General features: G+C 36.8%; 1 protein-coding gene across 6 annotated transcripts in view; it reads right to left on the minus strand.

The window, feature by feature from the left end:
• Positions 1 to 12: 12 nt before the first annotated feature.
• The window catches only part of arhgap17b (Rho GTPase activating protein 17b), a 41,560-nt gene continuing 17,884 nt past the window's right edge, over positions 13 to 23,688 (minus strand). The window contains exons 3-22 of one of the 6 annotated variants that reach the window (XM_077211872.1): positions 20,219 to 20,278; positions 19,970 to 20,074; positions 19,815 to 19,891; positions 19,250 to 19,361; positions 19,093 to 19,169; positions 17,324 to 17,441; positions 17,169 to 17,237; positions 16,689 to 16,770; positions 15,032 to 15,159; positions 13,648 to 13,759; positions 13,235 to 13,316; positions 12,664 to 12,744; positions 12,464 to 12,577; positions 12,250 to 12,341; positions 11,469 to 11,604; positions 8,926 to 9,162; positions 7,518 to 7,657; positions 6,876 to 7,295; positions 2,626 to 2,661; positions 13 to 1,662 (exon numbers count right to left, since the gene is read on the minus strand). In XM_077211872.1, coding sequence (XP_077067987.1) covers positions 2,654 to 2,661; positions 6,876 to 7,295; positions 7,518 to 7,657; positions 8,926 to 9,162; positions 11,469 to 11,604; positions 12,250 to 12,341; positions 12,464 to 12,577; positions 12,664 to 12,744; positions 13,235 to 13,316; positions 13,648 to 13,759; positions 15,032 to 15,159; positions 16,689 to 16,770; positions 17,169 to 17,237; positions 17,324 to 17,441; positions 19,093 to 19,169; positions 19,250 to 19,361; positions 19,815 to 19,891; positions 19,970 to 20,074; positions 20,219 to 20,278 — 2,250 coding nt within the window. In that variant the 3' untranslated portion in view covers positions 13 to 1,662; positions 2,626 to 2,653. The remainder of the gene's footprint in view (positions 1,663 to 2,625; positions 2,662 to 6,875; positions 7,296 to 7,517; positions 7,658 to 8,925; positions 9,163 to 11,468; positions 11,605 to 12,249; positions 12,342 to 12,463; positions 12,578 to 12,663; positions 12,745 to 13,234; positions 13,317 to 13,647; positions 13,760 to 15,031; positions 15,160 to 16,688; positions 16,771 to 17,168; positions 17,238 to 17,323; positions 17,442 to 19,092; positions 19,170 to 19,249; positions 19,362 to 19,814; positions 19,892 to 19,969; positions 20,075 to 20,218; positions 20,279 to 23,688) is intronic. The other 5 variants (XM_077211874.1, XM_077211873.1, XM_077211875.1 and 2 more) reach the window with 5 other exon arrangements.

Here is a 23,688-nt window from a genome sequence, read left to right on the forward strand (position 1 = left end):
TTTGATATCAAATTTGCTTCTGTTAATCAAGCATTTTATTAGATATATAATCAGAAAAAAAGTTTGTTGAAAAAAATGAATTTTTACAACATTTGTTCATCTGAGGCACTGAAGAATGTGAAGAACGAGAATTCAGAGGCAGGAAATGTGCACACAGATATACAAAAGGGATAAACAGAAGAAAAAATCAATATGTACAATTAAGAAAACACATTAAAGAGAACATAACAACAGAAATAAAATACATATTCCCTCTCGAAAGGAATGAATGGCTTTCTGACTGACGGTTCCTGAGCTTGACAGATCCATAAATCCTTTCATTCACTCGTTCACATTAATGTTGTCAGTGCTGTTTTTGCATTGCATACAACATGATGAAACAAACCCCTAAAGCTCTGACACAGGATCTTTTAAAAGAGCGTCTTTGGTCATGTTGACAATTAACTATTTCATAATAGTATGTGCAGGGTTTATTTTAGTGGATCAAAAACTGTGGATAGATGAATCTGATCAATCGATATTGGTATCCTCCACTAAAAATAAACCTTGTGAAACACAATTACTATTTTTTTTAAAACAAATAAACGAATAGAAAACTGACTATAATAACATAATACAGTCAGTATTGCACCCCAGGACAAATACTTAAAAATACAAATCACATGTATCAAATGAATTGTATCTGTATAATCATTATTTTTCATTGCGTCAACCTCATTTCAATCCAAATGTTCTATTATTGTTTTTTTACACTTTGACATAAGTATTAAAAGAGAAAAGGAACAATTAAAATAAACTGGAATAAATGACATTCACCATGATAACCAACATAAACATGAAGTGAAGTGTGGAAGATCAGCCACACAAACTAAACATATATGTCGCTTGTTACACAAACCTCAAAGACATTCATATTTGATATTTGAACCCAAATCAGCTTTATGCCATTTGCGAATGAAATCAAGATTGTAGAGCATGTTAATATGTGCGTACTGATTTCTTCCCGGCTTGTGGTTACAATGTGCCAGCATTGTGAGGACAGAGAGACTCCAGGAAGCTTTTTGTTTCATGTATGTTGTATAAATGGGAGTGTTTCTGCAGGGGCTAAAGGTTAAAGAGGCTATGTTCGGAATAGCATACTACTATACTACTTTTACTGTATGTAGTATGTATACTTTGCATATTTTTTGTATGCTTAGAATATACCCAGATGACCTACTATATTTGCACACTGTGCTGGGTGCCGTATCCCATAATGCAATGCATCAACTTGACCTTCCATTTCCAGTGTGTCGTTTGAACTAGAACTGTTATGACTCATTATTTGATCACGCTTCCAAAAGTTAAGACGTGTTTTACTTGAAGAATGCTTAACTATTTATTCATGAGGTAACGGTATATAAAGAGGTCATGTGACAATGTTTGTCTCATGTTGGATACGTTCACATCCTTAAAAACGGTAGGAATATACGGTGCAGTATGCTAGTATTCCATTACGAACATAGCTTTCGATAGGCTGTGTGAAGACTTGACTCCGCCCACATCACAGGGCGGTGTTTTCTGATTGGTGTTCATTCTCTGAGAGCGTTTCCACGGATTCATCCTCCTCAAGCTCCGGGACAAGATCCAGCCCTGGTCCCGTAAAAGATTTCTCCTCTCCATCTGTGCAATCATAATGGATAGTTTAAGTATTGAAAAGAAAATATTTGATCATCTTTCCACCAAAACTAAATTTCATAAAACCTGCCCTTCAGGGAAAATAAGCCATATTTGTGAAACCAAGAATGTATCATTGAACAAGAAGCACTTGAATGTATTTTGGATATCAAAATGCATGTTATATCACTATTCACTAACATCAATATTAATATTATTTTATTGAATGATAATGTTATGAAAATGTTTTTAGTTGTGATACAGCCACTTATATTTAACCAACAACAATACTAATTTTATACATCTTTAATATCCAAACATGATCAAATATACACACTACTGTTCACAAGTTTGGGGTCAGTAAGATTTTTAACGTCTCATGCTCACCAAGGCTGCATTTATTTTAACAAAAAAACTAGAAACTGAAATATTACTTTTTTATTTGAATATATTGTAAAATATAATTTATTCCTGTGATCAAAGCTGAATTTGCAGCATAATTACTATTTTTATTATTGTGTTAACCGCAATACATTTTTTTTTCAGGATTCTTTGATGAATAGAAGGTTCAAAACGATGTATAAGCATTAATTTGAAACAGATATCTTTTGTATTCTTGCATTACAAAGAGTTTAGTCAATTTTGATCAATTAAATTTGTCCTTCCTGAATAAAAGTTATTTCTTTCAGCAGAAAAATGCATAAAACTGACCCCAAACTAAAAAAAAATCAATAATGTTATATAACACAGTATCTATGGCACAGCTAACATTCACCCTGCGGAAGCAGCCGAGGTTACATGTTTATTTGCATAAAGCATGTGCTGGCACACTGGTTAGGCAGGTTATCATGCATGTTAACTTGCTGTTAGTTGGGTTAAACAGGCACCAGGACGGCTACTGCTGTGCAGAAAGCATTCAGACACACAGACTGAGCTCAGAAAACATCAACGGATACGCCCAGTTCTTACCATCAAATCACACCTCACAGGCAGAAGATCACACATCTGTAACAGTGCAACAACGTCACAACATGTTCAAAGGATCAATCACTGATTATGACCAACCACCAGCAAAGTGAAGCCAATTATCATTCAGATGGCTGTGAACTTCCATAAAGACAATCAATTCACAATCTAGTGACCTTTTAAAGTCAACATGAATGGGTTTGCAACCCATTTTACTTCTATAATGTGTCAAAGTAAGTGGATAATGTAAAGTTGCACATATACTGTACAGTTCAAAAGTTTGGAATAAATAAAGGTGCAGTGTGTAATATTGCCAGCTAGCGGTTGAAATGGGTACTGCAGTGGAAATTTCAATGCGGGTTGCCAGATTGAGGACATGCTGAGCACAACGAACAATGGAAGGCAGGAAAGTTGATGAGTTGTTTATCTGCGGTTTAATACGCTGCATATGTAGAGATTTTCAGATGGATGCCGAGAGGTTTTGGGTCGGGTGGAATCTGCGATCTCTGACCCAGTTTGTTATTATTAGCAGAATATGCTCTGTGACGCAGTTAGTGCTAGTTTTTACAATCTTCGCCAGCTAGCCAAAATTAAATCATTTTTAAGTAGAGACAGCTTCGAGACAGTCATTCATGCCTTCATTTCCACACGACTGGACTACTGCAACACTTTGGCCAACCAAGGCTGATTTTAAATGTGCTTTATAAATAAAATTTGATTTGATTTATGCTGTGTTTTCCACCAACTGGCAACCCGGGGTGTCGAGGATCACACAGACCTAAGCAAAAACAGACATTCCGACATGGAATGCACATTAAAATACAGTAAAAACAGCAATATTGTGAAATATTATTACAATTTACAGTAACTATTTTCTATTTTAATATATTGTAAAATATAATTTATTCCTGTGATGGTAAAGCTGTATTTTCAGCATCATTACTCCAGTCTTCAGTGTCACATGATCCTTCAGAAATCATTCTAATATGCTGATTTGATGCTCAAGAGTTGCTCATTGTGAGATAAATGTTGCAAATTATCTTTTCTATTATTCTCTTATCTATTACTGTATGTTTTATTCAGTGGCAGAAACAAGCTTCCATAGAAAACAGTTGTGCTGCTTCATATTTTTGTGGAAACTGTGATACATTCGTCAGGATTCTTTAATGAAAAGAAAGTTCAATAAACAGCCTTTATTTGTAATAGAAATATTTTGTAACATTATAAATGTCTTTACTGTCACTTTAGAGCAATTTGGTGCATCCCTGCTGAATAAAAGTATACATAAAAAATAAAAAATAAAAAAAAATCGTACCCCAAACTTAAGAACAGAGCGTCATTGTTTTAGAAAAAAAAATATATAAGCAGCACAACTGTTTTCAACATTGATAATATGTTTATTAAGCATTAAATCATCATATTAGATCGACTTCTGAAGGATCATGTGACACCGAAGGAGTAATAATGCTGAAAATTCAGCTTTACCATCACATGAATAAATTACATTTTAAAGTATATTAAAATAGAAAACAGTTATTTTAAATGGTAATAATATTTCACAATATTGCTGTTTTAACTTATTTTTGATCCAATAAATGCAGCCTTGGTTAGTAGAAGAAACTTCTTTCAAAAACTTTAAAAACTCCAAACTTTTGACCAGTAGTGCAACGTGCTAATAAAGACCAGGAACATGTATTAGGAAAGTAAACCGGCTGAATTTTGACTTCATGTTGACTTTTTAGATGAAGGTCTGATGCCGATGAACCATCAGAAAGTGTGTCAAACACTAGAAGTGGTGATTTCTTTAAACAGTGCTGATGCATGATTCACGGTGGTGGTATCGTCATGGAAGCGTCCGCTGTGAACGTGGCAGCAGAAGCACTGCAGTAAACCAGGAGATCCTGAACCGCACGCCAAACTGTGAAGGACTCTGGGAAGCTGCTGATATTTCCACAACCACTGGAAACGGTTCCAATGTGGTTTCACTGACCCAAACTTACGACTAAGATTATTACACACGATGCATCCGCATCCTACAGAGAGGCCAATGATGACATCTTGTTTTATAAGGGATAAATGTGAAATCCAGGTGTGTGTGTGTGTGTGTGTGTGTGTGTGTGTGTGTGTGTGTGTGTGTGTGTGTGTGTGTGTGTGTGTGTGTGTGTGTGTGTGTGTGTGTGTGTGTGTGTGTGTGTGTGTGTGTGTGTGTGACTGACAGAGGGTTCAGTAAATATCAATATTAAACACAAAAAAACACAATATTAAACACATTTGTGTTCAGCCATGAGCAGAAATAGGTGTATATAATTAAACATCACAAAGGCAAGATGAATGATGATCATTAACTGTCACGGAACATTCCGTTTTTTAGGAATAGAACTCATCTTTTAAATTAAGACTCAAGATTCTTTCTCCCTGTCCTGCTTTGATTTCTTTGGATACAATTGTGTTTGATTTTCAGAAATGTTCTGTGTCAGGAAGACGAACAGAAGAATAGATCATCTGAGATTTATATGTCAAATATCTGCTGCCAGTTTAAACAGTCGAATTCAAACATGAATTTTCTATCGATCGGATGACATTAAAGGAATGTTTAAGGGTCAGCACAAGTTAAGCTCAATCAACAACATCTGACATTCTGTTGATCATCACAGAAAATCATTTTGACATTCCTCAATCAGCAGAAATGAACAAGAATCTGCTTTATATCTATAATATCTTTAATAACTGACTTTAGAAACTTCCATTTTAAGTGCATTACCGTAAACAAGATTTGTGTTTGTTTTTACCAATGTTTTACATTTCATTTTATTCATATTTTTATATGATTTTCTACATGCCATGGATGCGGTCTATAGAGTTTAACTTCTATTTAAACACAGAACATTCAAGGATGTGACAACGAAATAATTCCGCAACCTTTGCATTGCAGATTTAATGTAAATATTAAATATAAACTAAACTAGACACAACTATACAGTATATAACGGATAAAACAAAGATGTTTTGGCCTCTATTAAAGACTAAACTGGTGAAAACTCCATACTACATTCATCCTGACAGACCTACTTGTGAAAATACAGCTTGTTAACTCTGGATCTGAAGTTGTTTAAAAACTGCAGCTCTCGTCTATAATGACCTGGCATGGACACTGTCATCCGAAGAGTTCTTTCGTCATGTGAAACGATCCTAATGGAGGGAAACCCTCAGGGCAGCTGTTTGACAGGAGCTAGTGTGGGGCTTCCTGCCCAATAATGAGCTTTTAATGAGGCACATTATATACGGACATTGGACACCTGTGGTTTTATACAGACTCTAGTTGTAGTTGATTGAGATGTCATAAATTGAGTAAGCGGCATCCATTGAGCGCTTCACATTCCCATAGCACGGACATGTAGATTTTTTTTTATTTTTTATAGTCGTGTGCATTTGCCCTCATGAAAAGGATAAAGTTATCTCTGGTACATATATACGCCGTCGGTGTATGAATGAGTGAGTGAATGGGTGAATGTGAGGCAATATGTAAAGCGACTATGGTGGCCATGGGTCTGTTAAAGCGCTATATAAATGCAGTCCATTTACCATAATATAAAATATATAATGAAATTATAAAATAATTTATTATTTTTATTTATACAAGTATTTAATTATTTTCATTACTATTTATTATAATTATATAAGCTATACGATATGTACAATATTTTGGTCATATGCTGTGTTTTTTTTTCTAGAAATAAAATGAAACAATTTTATAAATAAAAAAATTAAATAATACATTATTTTTATTCATAAATATATTTTATTATTTCAATTATTATTTATTATAACTATATTAGCTATACAAAAGTAAAAAAATTTTTTCTTATTTAATATAAATAAAACTAAATAAAGATTAAACAATTAACAATTATATTTAAATATAATGATTTCAAATTCTTAATTATAATTATAAACATTATATAATATTTTTTATAAAATAAGTATTTCCATTGTTATTTATTATTATTTATTACTATTATTATTATTATTATTTGCCAGCCTGTGGAAAAATGTCACAATGTTGTTGTTTTTTTCATTAATTTCCAACAAAATCCAAAGTTTAATGCTTTTAATACGTTTGTTCAACTAACTTCAAGTATGAGCAATAATAAACCTTGCCTTAGTAAACACAAATAATAATAGTAATAGTAATAATAATACAGATCCAAAAGCAGATATTTGATATAGTGCCAAATAAAAGTGCCTATTCTTACCCGAGATGATCTTTGATCCAGAAACACAGACACCATTGGCCCCGTCGGTCATTGGTTGGGGTGGTGGCGGGCCGGTGGGTTTGGGTCGCGTGCGAGGGGTGGGTCTGGGGCGCGGCAGGGAGCCGGAGGGGTAGGTAGTCAGGGGGGTCTGGGAGCTGTCGTGGGGCGGTGTACCGGGTGGGGTGGGGGTTCTGGGAGGGGACGGGTCTGGTTCTTCTGTGCTCTGGGGAGGAGGTTGAGGAGGAGGGTGACTGGGGGCCTGGATGGGGGTCTGGTTGTTGCGACGGGGTGCGAAGAGAGGCTGAGGGATGCTCGGGGCAGAGGGCTGGCCTGGTGTGGGCTGGTTAGGAGCCATCTTTACGCTCTGAGGTGTGGCAGACGTGGTCAGTTTGGGAGGTGGAGGTGCTTGTTTCTTTGTACCTGAAACAAAGAAATGACAGATTTTGCTAATATGTATTTTAGTTCATTTGAATTATTTTCCACACACTATTAAGGTGAAAAAAACCAAACAAATGTAAGATAAAAACCACAGCTTTACTGAGGAACGGGAAATGCTTCGCTCACAACATGACCTCGGCGCCGGAGAAGGCCATGTCGTGATCAAAACGTCTGCCATCTGGGATAAGGGCGATTAAGACTCACCTCTGCGCACCATGAACGGACTGGGGCCCTTGGGACCTGAGGTAGAGGTCCCCACATTCAGCTGAGCGGATGTCCCACTCAAACCTCCCGGTCCGTTCCTCGTGGCTGGAGGTGTGGTCGCAGGTTCTCGGGTCATGTTACTGGGGAGGGAAGAGAAGCAGGGAACTCATATCATGGGATTACACTGCAGTATGCATTCACTGATCAGTTAACATGCGGGGAATTAACATGTAGTGGTCCAAGTTGAGTTAATGACTTGCACGGAAAAGTTAATACTGTTGCCATAAAGAAAGAACTGTTAGGATAATTTAATTAGAAGGGTTTTTTTCTGCATGCAGTGCGTCTTTTCCACTGTAGAAATTATAAGCAATCGAGAAAGACAAGGCAGGCCACACAAACTCAAGCAACAGAGAATATTCTATAGAAAAGATATGGAGAGAAAGACTAGAAGGACTTTTGCCCTGACCAGGATGAAATGCTGTGAATTTCAGGATGTTTGAAGAATCATCCTTGACTTGCATTTTGAGAGGGGTTTGTTTTTAATCCTTCCAATTTGAAAATCAATATAGGTTGGGGAAATAAAAGTATTATGGATATAATATTGGGTGGAAACAATAATAAATTATAACCAATAATATCGGATTAATCACATGATTTCCAACCAGTCGTTAGAAGGCAGAATAATAATAATTGGATAAAATAAATGACATAATACTTAAACACAATTTTTCTTGAGTTTATATATATATTTTTTTTTTCTTCATTAATAATATAATTTATATAGATTAAATTTTTAGTCATTTAAGAAGTATCATTTAGCTCTGATTTAATTGTGTTAACTGTTTATATAGTTTTAAATTCTTTTCATTGAATAATTGAATACTATTTTTCTTGGAACAGACCCCCCTTGTAACCTCTTCATCCCAGTATAGAAAATCTTCATACAGCTTATTATTTGGGCCTGAGGGCTACCCATAAAGATTTTGTCCCGGTCCTTCGTGTATTTTCGCGACGACACTGTCTGGATAAATCCAGTGTAAAATGTCTTGACCAAGGTCACAAGTGTGATAGTTTACAGCTGTATCAGTGATCATTTTCTGATTTTTCAAAGCGTTTCAAATAAAGAAACATGAGAATTCACAAAGAGTCAATGTGCATGACACAGAAACAAATGACCGCATTTGATTATTGCCAACACCGGTATCTTGAGATGTTTGCAAACCTTCCTCTGTGATTGTACCCAATTGATAGCAATTCGATTGATTTGAAAGCAGCGTTTTGAAGCAATAATCAAGTCAGCGGCACAAAACGATGTGCACACAACACAGATTTTGGCGGGCGGCTCCTGACATCTGGCAGCGGATGGCATGGTGAGGTAGACGGACTTTACGGTCGCACCAATCCTTACCTGTTCTCCGCAGCAGGGTTCTGCTGAACTAAAGGCTGCTGCATCTGAGACACCACAGCTCCCGCCTGCCCAGCCTCCAGACCCCCGCCACCGGGCGACTGAGAGGAGGGCTCAAACACGGGAACCCCCCCGGCGTCAATGGGAGGGAGAGGGGGCTGGAAGTTAGGCATGGAGTGCTGCTTTTTATTTATTGTGCCAGCTCTACGAGGGGTGATTTCCGGCTGTTTGTTAGCAGGGCTACAGGGAAGAGGGGAGACAGTATGAAACACTCACACTAGAGAGGGACAGTGGGGTATTAGTCTCCACAGAAGGAAAGGAGGAGAAGGACAGGACCACCACCTGACCACTGGGACAGCAACCAGAGAGAGATATTGGGAATGGTTGAGATTTTAAATTGTTTTTAGAATTTAGCGCATTTTCAACATATTCATTTTTCAAAAATATATCAAATTAATTCATTATACATATAAGTTACATAGTTTTGTCAGTAGGTTTTAAGTAGGACTATGAGAAGGTCATTTGAATCATTCACTCAACCAATTTATTCAAAAAACATGGATTCATTTAGGAACAAAACAAGTCTTTATGACTAGGTCATTTGAATCATTCACTCAACCGATTCGTTCAAAAACGGGGATTCATTTAGGATCGCCACTACTTTGTGTTGCCCGGAGACCCCACAATGGTTGATTCCATGTGGAACTACCAACATATAGTACAATACACGCTATGCAATAGGCTTATTTCACGCAGCCGCCATTTTGAAATCGAAAGTGAGGCTCCGGTGGGAAGAAAACCCCGGAAGCAAAGATAAACAACAATGCCTTGGACTACCAACCTGAAGCTGTTGCCGCGATTTATACTATTGGATGTTAATATCCAATATAGGATGTGTATATAGTTCGTTCCTGCTTCTTTTTTTACTTTCTGAATTATATATAAAAAAATATTTTATTTATAAATTATTTTCACTGTATATAGTCTAAAGTATGAAAGACATGTATGTACAGTTTTAGAATAACTCATTTCTACATTAAACACAACAATACACCATCGCATTCATGATCTCCTGTGATTAAAGGCGACACTTACGGTTTTCTTCCCACCGGAGCCTCGCTTTCGATTTCAAAATAAAGGCTGCGTGAAATAAGCGTATTGGAATGTTGTAAATTAAATTAAAAAATTTGGGTAACACTTTACAATAAGGTACATTAGTTGCCTAAGTCACATTAATTAAGAATGAACAATACTTCTTTAGCATTTATTAATCTTAATTTCAACATTTACTAATATCTCATTAAAATCAAAGGTTGTGTTTGTTAACATTAGTTATGCACTGTGAACTAACATGAACAAACAATGAACAAATGTAGTTTTATTAACTAATATTAACAAAGAATAATAAATACTGTAACAAATGTATTGCTCATTGTTAGGTCATGTTAGTAAATACATTAATTAACTAATGAAGCTTATTGTAAAGTGTTACCAAAAACTGTATAAATAAGGTATATTTATGTTAGTAAATGACACAAACTTTGACACATTTAAGTATTTTTCCCCGAAATTTAATTTCAAATCCTAGCTTAATTTTTTTGCATGCTAAGATTTATACCATAGTGCAAAAATGAAGCAGTCATTCATTAATGCAGCATTAATCAATTTTGTTATTGTTAACTAGTACAATAATAAAAAAAAGTAAAATAAAGCTGAAATGTTATAAACAAAACAATAAAAATGAGAAAAACGCATAGCAAAATGACTAAAAATTAAGGAAAACAGAAAAGCTAAATTCAAAATATGAAGTGGTATATATTAGTATATAAATAATACTTAAATAACATTGACATTAATTTAGTTTATTAATGAAGCAGTGAAATCTCTTTTAAAGGGGCTGTGACATTCCCCTGAAAGGACTGAAGCACAAGATCGTTCACATTTTCAAGCTCTGATTTTTTGGTATGATCGATCGCCTGCGGGACAAGACAGGAGCTGTTTGACTCATTCTGAACATACCAAGCTTATAAGAGCAGGTCTGAACACTCACTGCTTATACACTCACTGGATAACTAGAATTGGAATTACTGAAATACAAATAATAACCTTTTATTCCTTTTAATCATTTTATTCCGACAGATGCTGAATTAGTGTTTTGGAAACCACATCAAAAACTTGACTTTTTTTTCTCTCTCTGACTTTGGCACCAAGTTCATGATCATGAAATATATCAATAATGCGTTTATACATAGCTATGAGCATACATTTGATTTATTTCAGAAAGCATACAATAAGCAACGGTTGACAAAAAAAAAACCAACAACTAAACAAACAAAACAAAAATAAAAGCAAAGCAAAATAAAAAATGAGGAAAAACCATAGAAAAAGTTGCATGTGTCATATGAAATGAACACGTCTAAACAGCCCCCAGCTCTGGTCTCAGACCGTTTGCTTGGACTGTGACGGACTCACTGGCCACTACATATGACGCGGACACTACTGTGGAGCTGGAGTCATGTCTGTAAACGCGAGGGTGAGACTTGTACCTGTCTTTGCGGGCAGTGTCAGAATCGAACGAGCCCTGGCTGCCTGGGCGCCTCCTGTCTATGGATCCGGCTTCGGAGTCAGGGGTACCCGGGCACCCAGGCATGGAAAACATGCCTGAAACGTTGAAGTCCACATCTGAAGAGCAAAAGAGCAAAGGCTATGAATAAACAGCTATGACTAAGTGAAAGTAATGAGTTCTTAAAGAGGACAAGCTCAGTTCCAAACCCTAGTGAGCTGCCAATTTGCAGTCGGGTTAGAACATTTCCAAGTTGGAAATCCAACTTTAAGTGCCACGTTAGGTTTCAAGTAGGAAGTTGGAAATTCCAGGTTTGAAATTTCCGAGCTGGAAAAGGCAGAAATTGAATGCAGCATATATCGGAAACAACTGTGAGCATTAGTCAAGTCTGTATTGCGTTTCTTATGAGGTTGCATCACAGTTGCCTATCTAGTCAAGTCAGCTTTATTTATTCAGCTCTTCATTCAATACAGATTGCTTCAAAGCAGCTTCACAATAATAAACATGGAATTAATAATCACTGACACAAACTTCATTCATCAAATTTAAATTCAAAATAAACATCAGCTGAAGTCAGTTCAATAACTGCATAAAATTCTAGCAGTTCTCAACCTTTCTGACTCCTAGGCCCTCATAGTCTAAGACCAAATTTCAAGGCCCCTCAATATACTGTGTTACTGTGGGCCCCGACCCCTCTTGTTGAGAACAACTGATCTAGACACTCACTAGGTTTGGAGAAGAGCTACAGTCAATGGTGGTCTTACCTTCTGGAAAGAACCAGCTTGAATGGTTGATCATCAGTTCAATTATTGAAACGACATGGACGGAAGTAGTGGCTGCCATTTCAGTGAGGCTTCTAGGAGAAGAACAAAACTGTAACATGTCAAACTGTTCCACAAGAAGCATTAAAAAGGTCATTTAACCCTAACAATTGTACATAAACAATGCAATTTGGGAAGCATTGTGTGCGAATCTCACCCCTCTGTTTTGGCCCACAGTAAATTGGGGCCCAGTACGATGGAGATGTTGCTTGCAGTCATCTTGTTGACGTCGCTTTCCAGAGCAAGCTTGGCAAGAAACTTCACCAGGTACCTTCACAGACATGGATTAGCATGTTACGATCATAATAGTTTTAAAGGTCAATGCTAAAAGTTAGTTCGATGTAGTGACAAGCAGACCTAAAATTGTTTTTGTTGGGCTTTGGTAGCATGTCACACACCACCCACAGCGCCTGAAGCCTCTTATCAGAGTCAGAAATACTGCAGATGAGAGAAAAACAAGAGAGAATATACACAATAAAAACTAAGTTTCAAATCTGAAACACCTTCATCAATATCATTTCTAATACTCTGAAATTCACATAATGTTTAATCAGTATCACATTAGCATGGGTGTAATTTTTCATAGACGTTTTATTTAGGATTTAGAGTTAGAATTGAATTTCACAAGAACTGGGCCCGTTCATTTGGGCATATGATAAACTGTCGTCAACCATCTACCCTACTTGACGGCCCCCTCTACCTCATTTTCTGAGGTATGAATATAAATGATTATATCACGTCACCTATTTATGAACCCTGAACTTTAATGTTGAATGCTCCCTGAGGACTTCTGTTATGTTAGTGGACACCAAACTTGGAATATTGGTGCATTCAAGGATGGGATTTCAAAAACTGGGAGAGATTCACTTAAAAAAAACATTATTTTCGTCTGAAGTCAAGGACATTGGTGTATGTGAATGTGCTTTACTTCGAGGCTTGAATCCACTCTTCATAAAGCTGGTAGGTCATCAGAGGCTCAGGCAGCTCCCTCAGGTAAGATTTGAGGGCTCCTAAATAATCATGAGAAAAGAAACCCAACATCAAATGCATTTGCAAGGCCCCTCGATTGTGTTTGAACATGACTTGTAAAGTGTAAAGAGTTACAAATATGGCTCTAGTTGTGATACTTTTAACACTGGTGACAGATATGAAAATTTTCAGGTTTCAAAATAGCTCAGAGCCAATATCCTGTTTTGTAATCAGCAATACAACCAACCATGGTTTAAAATAAAACAAATCAAGTCTTCATTTTGGGAAGTCATTCTAAATGCAGAAATGACATTTTAGCTCAGTAGCTAGCTGTACATCAACAATTCAATTTACGAAAAAAACAGCATGTACCAGCAACAGCGTGAGGGTCAGAGTAAAACTCCTCCAGTTGGGAAGTGGAACAGTCCAGTGCCGCCTTTAACTTCTTCAGTTTAGAGGCTCCAGCAGCGATACGGAACAAACCCTGGCATGAAAGCAAATGTTGTTAACGCACAAGACCTTTGCGGCGAGCAGTAAAATATAAACTGATTTGCTTGTGTGTGAAAATGACTCAAAACACAGTTTTTGTATGTGTCAGCGATGGTTTCACAGGGAAACGATTGTCTCCTTTCAAAGCTATTATTAGTCTGGGTTTGGCCAAAAAGCAGTAGTGAACAAGTAGACGTCTGTAACACGGATATCTCTCTCTCTCTCTCTCTCTCTCTCTCTGTCTGTATATATATTTATATATAAATCAGTGGTGCTGCTGGTCTTTCAAAGAGGGGAAGCTGTATTTATGAATGAATGAACAAACGATCTAAAAATATATATATATTAAACTTGACTGAGGAAATGTGGGAATTAGGTTAAACTGAAACAAGGAATGTGGTGTATAAATTTGTGAAATTTATGATGAAGATTGGTTAGCAATTTCGCCAAGCAAATACCAAGAAATAAGTTGCAGCAGTTTGTCTTTCGACTACACTTGCAAAGTCCGTGATGGGACTGAGCTCGAATAGCTTCAGCGTCAGCGACTTCTTATAGTACAAAATCGCTGTCAATCAAAAGGAGATGCAGTCTTTCGACAGACCCTCCAATCATCACGCAGAAGCCCGGAGTCCAGCCCCGCCATAATCGGGAGCATTTATCCAATGACCGTCTAGTTTCATAGCACTGAAAAAAACTATTCAAAGCAGCCGCATTGAAGTCAATGGAAGCTCGGCTTCAACAGGGAAATGCACTGTGACGCTCCGGGAATGAATGAGAAGGAAATCGAGTCAGCCGACCTGCTATATGTAGCTGATTCGTTCAGTTCTGAACGAACTCGTCTTCGAGATGGTGTTCTAATGTATTTTTAGTCAATAAAATGTTAACACAATAGTACACATTTGACCATTAATTTTTTAATATAGGGGAAGCCGAGCTTCCCTTGCAGTCTTAACGAAATCCCCACAGATGTATATCAGAGTAAAAAGGAAGGCTTAATATTCGTAAACTCATAGAATGTTAACTTGCAACCCTCCTTCATTTGTATTCTGACAACTGTGCAACTTTAATTTGTTTAATGCATGTGAAATAAATGTCATTCATCCTTATAAAACTGGTTCTGTATAAAGTGCCCTTTGCAAAATATTTGAAAGGCAGAAAGATTGAGCCCTTCCCTGAAAATGACTGTGCATCAACTTCCCCTCAGTAAGACAAGCGTCATGTCATTTGATCTGTCAGTTCCCATGTGTTGTTTGACAGTGTGAGATACCTCTTCCTGCATGCCGGTCTCCAGCAGCATCATGACGCAGGCCTCTATGGGCAGAGCGATCTCTCTGCTAGTGCGCTTCAGATGTTCCTCCAGAGCTGTGCCAAACGCTGGCTTCTCTGTCCATTTATCTATGCCAGATCACAAGACAGAGTGAGAATGATTTGAGTTATGGCAGGATACATTTAAGAATCATCACTAGGTGTGTGTGTAACACAGATTTGGTAAGACAGGATGATTTGAAAGAGAAAGAATGATTCATATCTGGATAACTTGCCAGATCGTTGGGTCCATATCATAAAACCAGTCAAGAACATGTCTGGGTCATATTTCACCCCAAAATCAAAAGAAAATCTGTCTGTCTGAATTTTATTCTCATTACTGTAATGTAAAAGATAAATTATTAATAATTCTAATTATAAATTAAATGTGCACTATAAGTACTGCCAGTGTTTTTCATTATGAGTATATACACGGCAATGACAATAATCATTGTGAAAAATGAAAACTAAAAAAAATAAAATCAAAAGTAAAATATCTAAACAAATAAGAATTGGCCGTGCCAAATTGATGAAAATAAATGTCACAAATGCAAAAAAGCTTACTTTATTTATGCAATATAGGCTATATTAGAGTGAATATGACTATATATTCTATATATTGTAAATGAGTAAAATCAGGCTTTTATTCAATTACAGTGATATGAAATATATATATACTATTTAATTGACAATATAATACATGTATAATATAATTATATATTATGCATCATTTATATATCAAGCATTCTTTATATATATATTTTACTGCCTTTCATTTCTGTTGACTTTTCATGTTATTGATTATTAGCATATTTAATGACAATACTTAAAGTGAATAATGACAATTGAAAAAAGCTCAAAAGTAAAATGTCTATTGACAGTGAGGTTATTTTGCATTACACTAATAAAATTTGGAGGGGAAAATGTGCTTAATATTATTGTGACAATGTCACAATGCAAAAAAAGCTTAATTTTCTTTGTTCCTTCTTTTTTACTTGTTTTTGGGTGAAATATGCACTAGCGAACATGTTTTTAACATTTTGTGAGATTCGCCCTTTTAGTTTATAAGTTGTGACAGTTTGAACATTATAGAGATCCGATAAATGTTGATTGTGTTTCACCACACAAAACACTCCATAATACACTGTGTTTAATTGTTATTAAAGGGTTAGTTCACCCAACGCAGGTTCACGTCTGCTCTCGTGTCAACACAACACATATGCATTGTGGTGCTCTTGCGAACGCACACTGGAGATTAATATTTAGCAAATTAAGTAGTAAATCATGTTTTTTTTTGTGCAAACAAAGCACTCAGGCCACTTCATAAAATTAAGATTAAACCACTGGAGTCACATGGATTAATTCCATGATGTCTTTACAACCTTTCTGATGCTTGAAGGTGGTAGTTGCGTAGGCTCTCAATGGAAATTTCATTAAAAAGATCTTCATTTGTGTTCTGAAGATGAACGAAAGTCTTACGTGTTTGGAACGACATGAAGGTGAATAATTAATGACAGAATTTTCTTTTTTGGGTGAACTAACCCTGTAATAAGGCCATGATTTCATAAGTGCTGTGAGTGATTCATATATATTCAGGAAGTGAAGAGTAAATATCACACCTTGCTGTGACTGTATGGTGGGGAGGACGCCCTCAATGGACGCCAAGGCTCTTCTGTGGTATTCAGCTTGAGCTTCTAACAACTGTCAAGACAAATACAAGCCTCACTTTTCTGTTTTTGCTTTGAGAGAAGAAAAGTTTGTGACTAAATGATCTTTAATCGACTAACTGGCTAAATACTGTAAAATATTGTACAGTTGAATTGACTCCACTGGTTAGACATGCTAACTACTGGCATACAGTAAGATCATCTATGAATAACACAAAAAACCCTTTCAGGCAAGTCATTTCAGTCGGCGGCCATCTTTGAAACGCCTCTCGCTGTCTTTGTATATCTAAAGTATTTGATGCCACTGAACTTTGACCAGTTTCTTACTGATAAATTTGCAAGTTAAATTCATTGTTCCAGTATAAATCGAACTTTATCAGACATTTTTCTTGTGCGGTTCAAGCTCCCGTAAAGCTCATAGAAATGACTTACCAACACATAATAGCGCGCATATTCTCCTTCCTTGGAGGAAAAGTTGTACATTTCAGCTGCTAGTTGATCCTAAAGACAAAACAAGATCAGACTAGGTTCAAAGTGCTACCTTAGGTCACCCAGAAACCTCAATAAAATCTGACTCATATCCATACCTTGCACATTTCCATTTTGTTCTGAGCTTCATCCATCTCCTCCTTAAGTGTGTCAACTTTGGCAGCCATTGCTTGAGCATTTGCAGCTGATGGAAATACCTTTGTGGCCTGGTGATACCTGTGTTACAGGAGTTTAAAGTGTTTTCTCTATTATTCCAAGCAATTTGCATTGCAATGTCATCAAATGTCTCAAAGAACCGGTTATAGTGTCATGCATTTACACTACCATTCAAAAGTTTGGGGTCGGTAAGATTTTTTTATTATTACTCAAAGGAGTCTTTTGCTCACCAAGGCTGCATTTATTTTATAAAAACTACAGTAAAAACAGTAATATTATTACAATTCAAAATAACTGTTTTCTATTCTAATATATTTTAAAATGTGATTTCTTCCTGTGATCAAAAGATCACAGCTGATCAAAGCTGTATTTTCAGCATCATTAATCCAGTCTTCAATGATCATTCACATGATCCTTCAAAAATTCATTCTAATATGATGATTTGATGCTCAAGGATTTATTTTTACTATAGTGACATTGGTTCCGGCATTGTTTCCAGAAGTTTGCAGCTTCCCCCTTTTCTGTGGTGTTGGATCCGGAAGTATTTTTTCCATTCATTTAGATTTTTTAAAAGTCTTCATTTAAGAGTAATAAGCAATGAACCAAGCCAATCAGCTACAAGGTGATTTACAAAACAATAAACTTTGATTTGAAGCAAAAACATATTTGAAAATCTGATAAAAAGACAAAGGTCAAGACTGTGTGCTTCACAGCTTTATTGAGGGAAAGAATTAAAATCCCACAAAGCATTGTGAACAGCAAAATCAAATTAAAAACAATGGAGAAATATAAAACTACTCATTTACACATGTTGATTATATATATTAAAACAATATATTTTAAGTTTATTGCAAAATATGCATATATATGTTTAAATATTTCAGTATTTTGAGAGCGTAGAGAGAGATTGGCTTGATTACATCATACGCAGTGCTTCATGGGAGTGGGTGGAGCTAACAAAAACTTTAGGCATGTGTTGCTTTTTTCGACTCTCTGATTGGTGTACTTTCTGTACAGCATCATGGGTAATGTAGTTTTTCACCACGAATTCAGCTGTTAAACACGATTAAAGCTAAGTTGAAAAAATGAGGGCTGACGGCTTCAGCAGAAGCAAATACCATCGATTAACAACCTCACAGTAAGGCTGTTTTTAAAGGTTTATAAGTTATCGTTCAAAATCAATTTCCTTTTTACTTCCAGAACCTGATAGTTGCAATATTATCAACATCAATGCTTAAAATTCTTAATATAATCTTATTGTTATCAATATCAATGCTTATTATTATTTTTTGTTACAATTTTTCATGACTCTTTGATGAATAGAAAATTAAAAGAACGAACAGCATTTATTTGAAATAGAAATATTTTATACCATTATACATGTCTTTACTGTCACTTTTGATCAATTTAATGCATCCTAGCTGAATAAAAGTGAGTGTTAATTTCTTTCGAGGAAAAAAAAAAAACCTGAACCCAAACTTTTGAACAGTAGTATTTACATTTATATTTATTCATTTAGCTGACGGTTTTATCCAAAGCAACTTACAATTGCTATATATGTCAGAGGTCGCACGCCTCTGGAGCAACTAGTGGTTAAGTGTCTTGCTCAGGGACACATAGGTGTCTCACAGTGGATTCGAACCCGGGTCTCTCACACCAAAGGCATTGTCTTATCCACTGCGCCATCACCACCCACAGTATATATACACACCTGGCTTTCGCAGAATCAAAATCCAACACGAGCTTGGCTAAATGTTTCCTCTGCTTCAGGATGTTAGGAATATCCACCTTCAGGCACAAACATAGAGATATAACCTACATTGCCTGTTTAAAAAGCAGATTATTTGCTGTTCTTTGGCGTTACGTACCTCTGCTAGCTGGTTGAGAGGGTCTAGAATATCTCTCTCCAGCTGAACTTCATGTTGGCTCTGCTCAAAGGCCAGTTTGTTTTCAGCTTCTCCACAGACTTCCATCATCTTCCTGTAGACACAAACATGCTTCACATCATGCTGCCTGGTCATGATGGATTAACAGATGCTAAATAATAGGGCTGGGCGATATGGACAAAAAATATCCTACATTCCTTAAAATAACATCTAACACATCTAGCATAATTCAAAAACAATATACTCTTGCTAAAAACACTATGAGAAAATCATAATCAAGCAGCATGAGGTCACATTTTCCATCATGAACAATAATAATTTAGCATTTTAAACCAGACTATTATGCATTTTACTGGAATAACAAAGATCGTTGGATAATCATGATGCTTCCACTCTGTATTTTCACAGATCATGACCGTAAATGAACCGCCTGCCTGAAAAAACAGATGACTCAGGGATGTTTGGTCACATTCAAAGTTCTCTCATTATGAATATGAATCACAGATCAGGCAGATGGTTTTGTCAGTCAAAGAGTTCATAAACTCACCCGATAAAAGACTCGTCTCCGAGCTGATTTCCTCCATCCAGCATGGATTGTGAAAGGGCCGTAAGAGGAAGCTTTTTCTAAGAGGAAAAAACAACAACAATTCAGAAGTGTGTACTATGAAGGCATTTGAAAATATAAAAGCAGCTGTTACTTACATGCCTCTTCTCCGCATCTGTGCCCACGTTACCCTGCAGACACATGGTCATCTTCTTGTGTGCATTATGGGAGACCAATCGCATATTTTCCAGGCGCCGCTCAATCTGTATTAATGCACACATTTTATTCAAATTTAAAATGTATTGGGACTTCAGTAGTTCCCAGTTCCCTCATCAAAAGTTACATTCAACAATGTTCCATTATCATGGTTACATGCACACCTGTTCTCCATTTCCTGTAATGCTTACCACTTGAGTCTTTGCAAAGTATTGTGGGTCTTGTACACCACCACCCTTCAGTTTCCTGTTCTTATAAATGTGCAAAAAGCCTGTTCAGTCATTTCATCTAGACTGTGATTCTGGCAAAGCGGTGATGTCAGAGCTGAATTTTCAGCATCATTACTCCAGTCTTCACACGATCCTTCAGAAATCATTCTAATATGCGGATTTAATGCTGCTCAAGACTATTATCAAATTTGAAAGCAGTTGTTCTGCCTAATATTTTCCTCAGGATTCGATTAATAGAAAGAACAGAATATTTAGTAATATTATAAATGCCTTTAGTGTCACTTTTAATTGATTTCATGCATCCTTGTTGAATACAAGTATTAATTCCTTTTAAGTGCCCCTGTTATGCTTTTTCAGATATTACCTTTCGTGTAGTTGTGTAATATACTGTAGCTGTTTGTGAATGTAAAAGGTCTGCAAAGTTTCAAAGATCAAACTGCACGATAAATTGAGTTATTGTCTCCCAAAATTAAGAACCGAATTTGAACTACCTGAAACGAGTCGTCAGTCATTCCAGTCTCAGTATGTAGTTTTGTAAAAAAATAAATAAAAAAATTAGATAATGCCAGTCATATGGTCTCCATAATGTTAAACTCCCTGCGAAGGGTCAATTTGCATTTCGTTTCCAGCACGTGCTGTAAGCAGAGTAGACCAATCACAACAGATCTGACCAATCAGAGCAGAGTACACCAATCACAACAGACTGAACCATGTGACCAATCAGAGCACAGTAGACCAATCACAACATATCTGACCAATCAGAGCAGAGTAGACCAATCACAACAGACTGAGCCATGTGACCAATCAGAGCACAGTAGACCAATCACAACAGATCTGACCAATCAGAGCAGAGTAGACCAATCACAACAGAATGTGCAACAAATCTGACCAATCAGAGTATTCTCTTGGGACGGAGGGGTTTAGAGAGACTAAATCCTTCATCAAGCCATTTCATACACTGTGAAAAAAAGAGATGATGCTGCAATGTATATAATGGAAAATCAAAGTGTTTGTTGACGTATGTAAACCTATTGTAGAAGACCTCCAAAACAAATTAGAAACCTTTAAAATAGCATAATAGGGGCACTTAATAAAAATCTTTTGTGCAGTCATTTCCAGAAAAATGGTGCTTTCTAGTGGTTTCTTTATTGAGTTGGCAATCAGTTTATGTTTTTGACCTGCAGTCATAGACAGAGGCTACAGCGGAGCCTGGACTGGAAAAGCTTTTAAAGTGGACAATATGGTTAAAGAATTAAAGCTACAGTGAACATGAGCAACCAGGAAAGAAAAATGTCTGCACTGCGCCAGCAAAGTGTGCACTTTAGCACATACAAATGCCTGGAGTTTGGAGACCAGCTGGCTGTTCACCTACATCTTTCAATATGAGAAAAACTCTTGTCAAAAGTATTTTCTGTTCACACCTCCTACTCTCCATCCTATCTGATCTGGTTCTTTTCTTCCTCAAACCCTGAGCTCTGTGTGCAGAGGTGATGTGTATTTTTAAATCTTAACTATAAGAAACTATAAGTCAGCCAATTGTAGGTTGAATCTCCTGAACATTTTTAAAACTGTGCTACTATTAAAATATCTGAGCATCCCGATCAGCCTAATAAAGCGATGTCAGCTCAACCAATGGCATAAGTCTGTTTGTCCAGCCATTGAAGTTTGTTTGAAGTCACCATGAAATCAAAAAGGACAATTGACCCTTCGCTAAGCCACGCCCGAAAACCGCCACTGACCAATTGTGTCTTAGCAACCGTAACCAGACACGGGAGGTCTGGCAAGCTTTCGAGCGAGGGAAACATGCCGAAGTGTTGTGCGAATGGATTGTGCAAATCTGATACCCGGTATCCGAAAAGTTTGGACGGGGGAGTGAAATTTTTTTCCTTCCCGGAAATCTAAAAGCCAAGGGGAGAAATGATGTGCGTGGATCAAGCAGTGTGAGAGACCCCATTCACAACTATGTCGACAGGATTAACAAAAACACCTATTGCTTGGAAGTTGGAAATAATGACGGTTCTTTGTTCATAAATAATGCATATATTTGAACGAAAATAAGACGATTAAAGACAAGACGGAGGCTCACTGACATACTTTAAAATTTATTTCAGCATTTTGTTAATCGACGGCCAACTACCCCTGACTGAGTAACTTAACCAATCCGATCGCGGCTCTCTCGGTGTTAGTGTTATTCCACAAAATTTATGGATAAGCTGTTCGATTTATAATTATTAGATTATTTTCACATTTCACTTACCCTGCTGTGCAGGAACATAGCTGTTCCTCAATTTGTTTGTTTCCCATTTGAATGGTCAGCGTATGAGATGGCTGCTGCTTGCGCTGTGACTATAGGCTTTAGCTTCAATTTTTATGAAATCATTCTCTAATCGGTTGCATATTATGTCGTGGATATGTCCCTCGAATGCATACTGCAGTCCCTTTTGTCTTGCTCTCTCAGATATTTCACATGTTCGCCAAAAAATACTAATTATCTCATTGGGAATGTCTGACACCGGTGCATACACATTGTAGTAGACGTGCCAGGCGCGAAAGCTTGACTGGCGTAGCAACAGTAACTAGGGAGGGCGGGGGATAGCGAAGAGTCAATTCCTTTTTTGTTTTTAAGGAAATTGCCGTATTTATTATCAGTGATTTATCAATGCACATCTTTCTTTTTTTTTTTGTGTCCATATAATCTTTAATCAAAGTAACTTCCCTCTTGCAAGTGTTTACTGGCCTGAGGGCGGGATCAACCTGTCACTCGCATGAGAACCACCAATAGCAAATCACAACCATCCAATCAATTCCCAATGGACCAAATCAAGCCTCGCCCAACATTTTATCTTGTTTTAAAAGCGGTTTCACTCGGATATACGTCAAAATAGGGAAGAAAAGACTATCAAAACTAGTTGGATGTACATATTTTTACAAGTTACCAGGAAATTTGTCTGGTTTGGATCTAGAAAGAAATCAAGGTTTGTAACTTCAGCAGTTACCGGGAAAAACTAATTCGGGTTTCATACAACTGGAACAGAAAGCTGCCAAACTGGCTGAGTGTTTTCTTGCAGAGATATTCTCGTTTCTCTCGTTTCTCGCACGTATAAGAGGCGAATCCTCAAAATGTGCCTGACAGTCCCTTAAATAACTTCAGACAGTCGGGGTGGAACTGAAACCCTTTCGTGTGAGATGAATGCTCCTTTCAGCATCTCAGTCACGCTTGCTTCTGTTTGCATCTCAAACTCATTTCAATAAAAGCTCACCACAAAGACACCCGATTCAGAAGTCTCTCTGCATAGAAAAAAAACGATCTATGCAACCTACATTTAGACCTAAAATTGCACCGTTTATTTTGCACACACTGTCTGTGTTGTTTTACCGTCTCATTCACTAAAGGAATCATGCCAATCATTTATGCTGCAAACATGGGCACT

Source organism: Siphateles boraxobius, unplaced genomic scaffold (assembly GCF_051911475.1).
Source record: "Siphateles boraxobius isolate OS27281-9 unplaced genomic scaffold, OSU_SipBor_1 66, whole genome shotgun sequence".
NCBI lineage: Eukaryota > Metazoa > Chordata > Actinopteri > Cypriniformes > Leuciscidae > Siphateles > Siphateles boraxobius.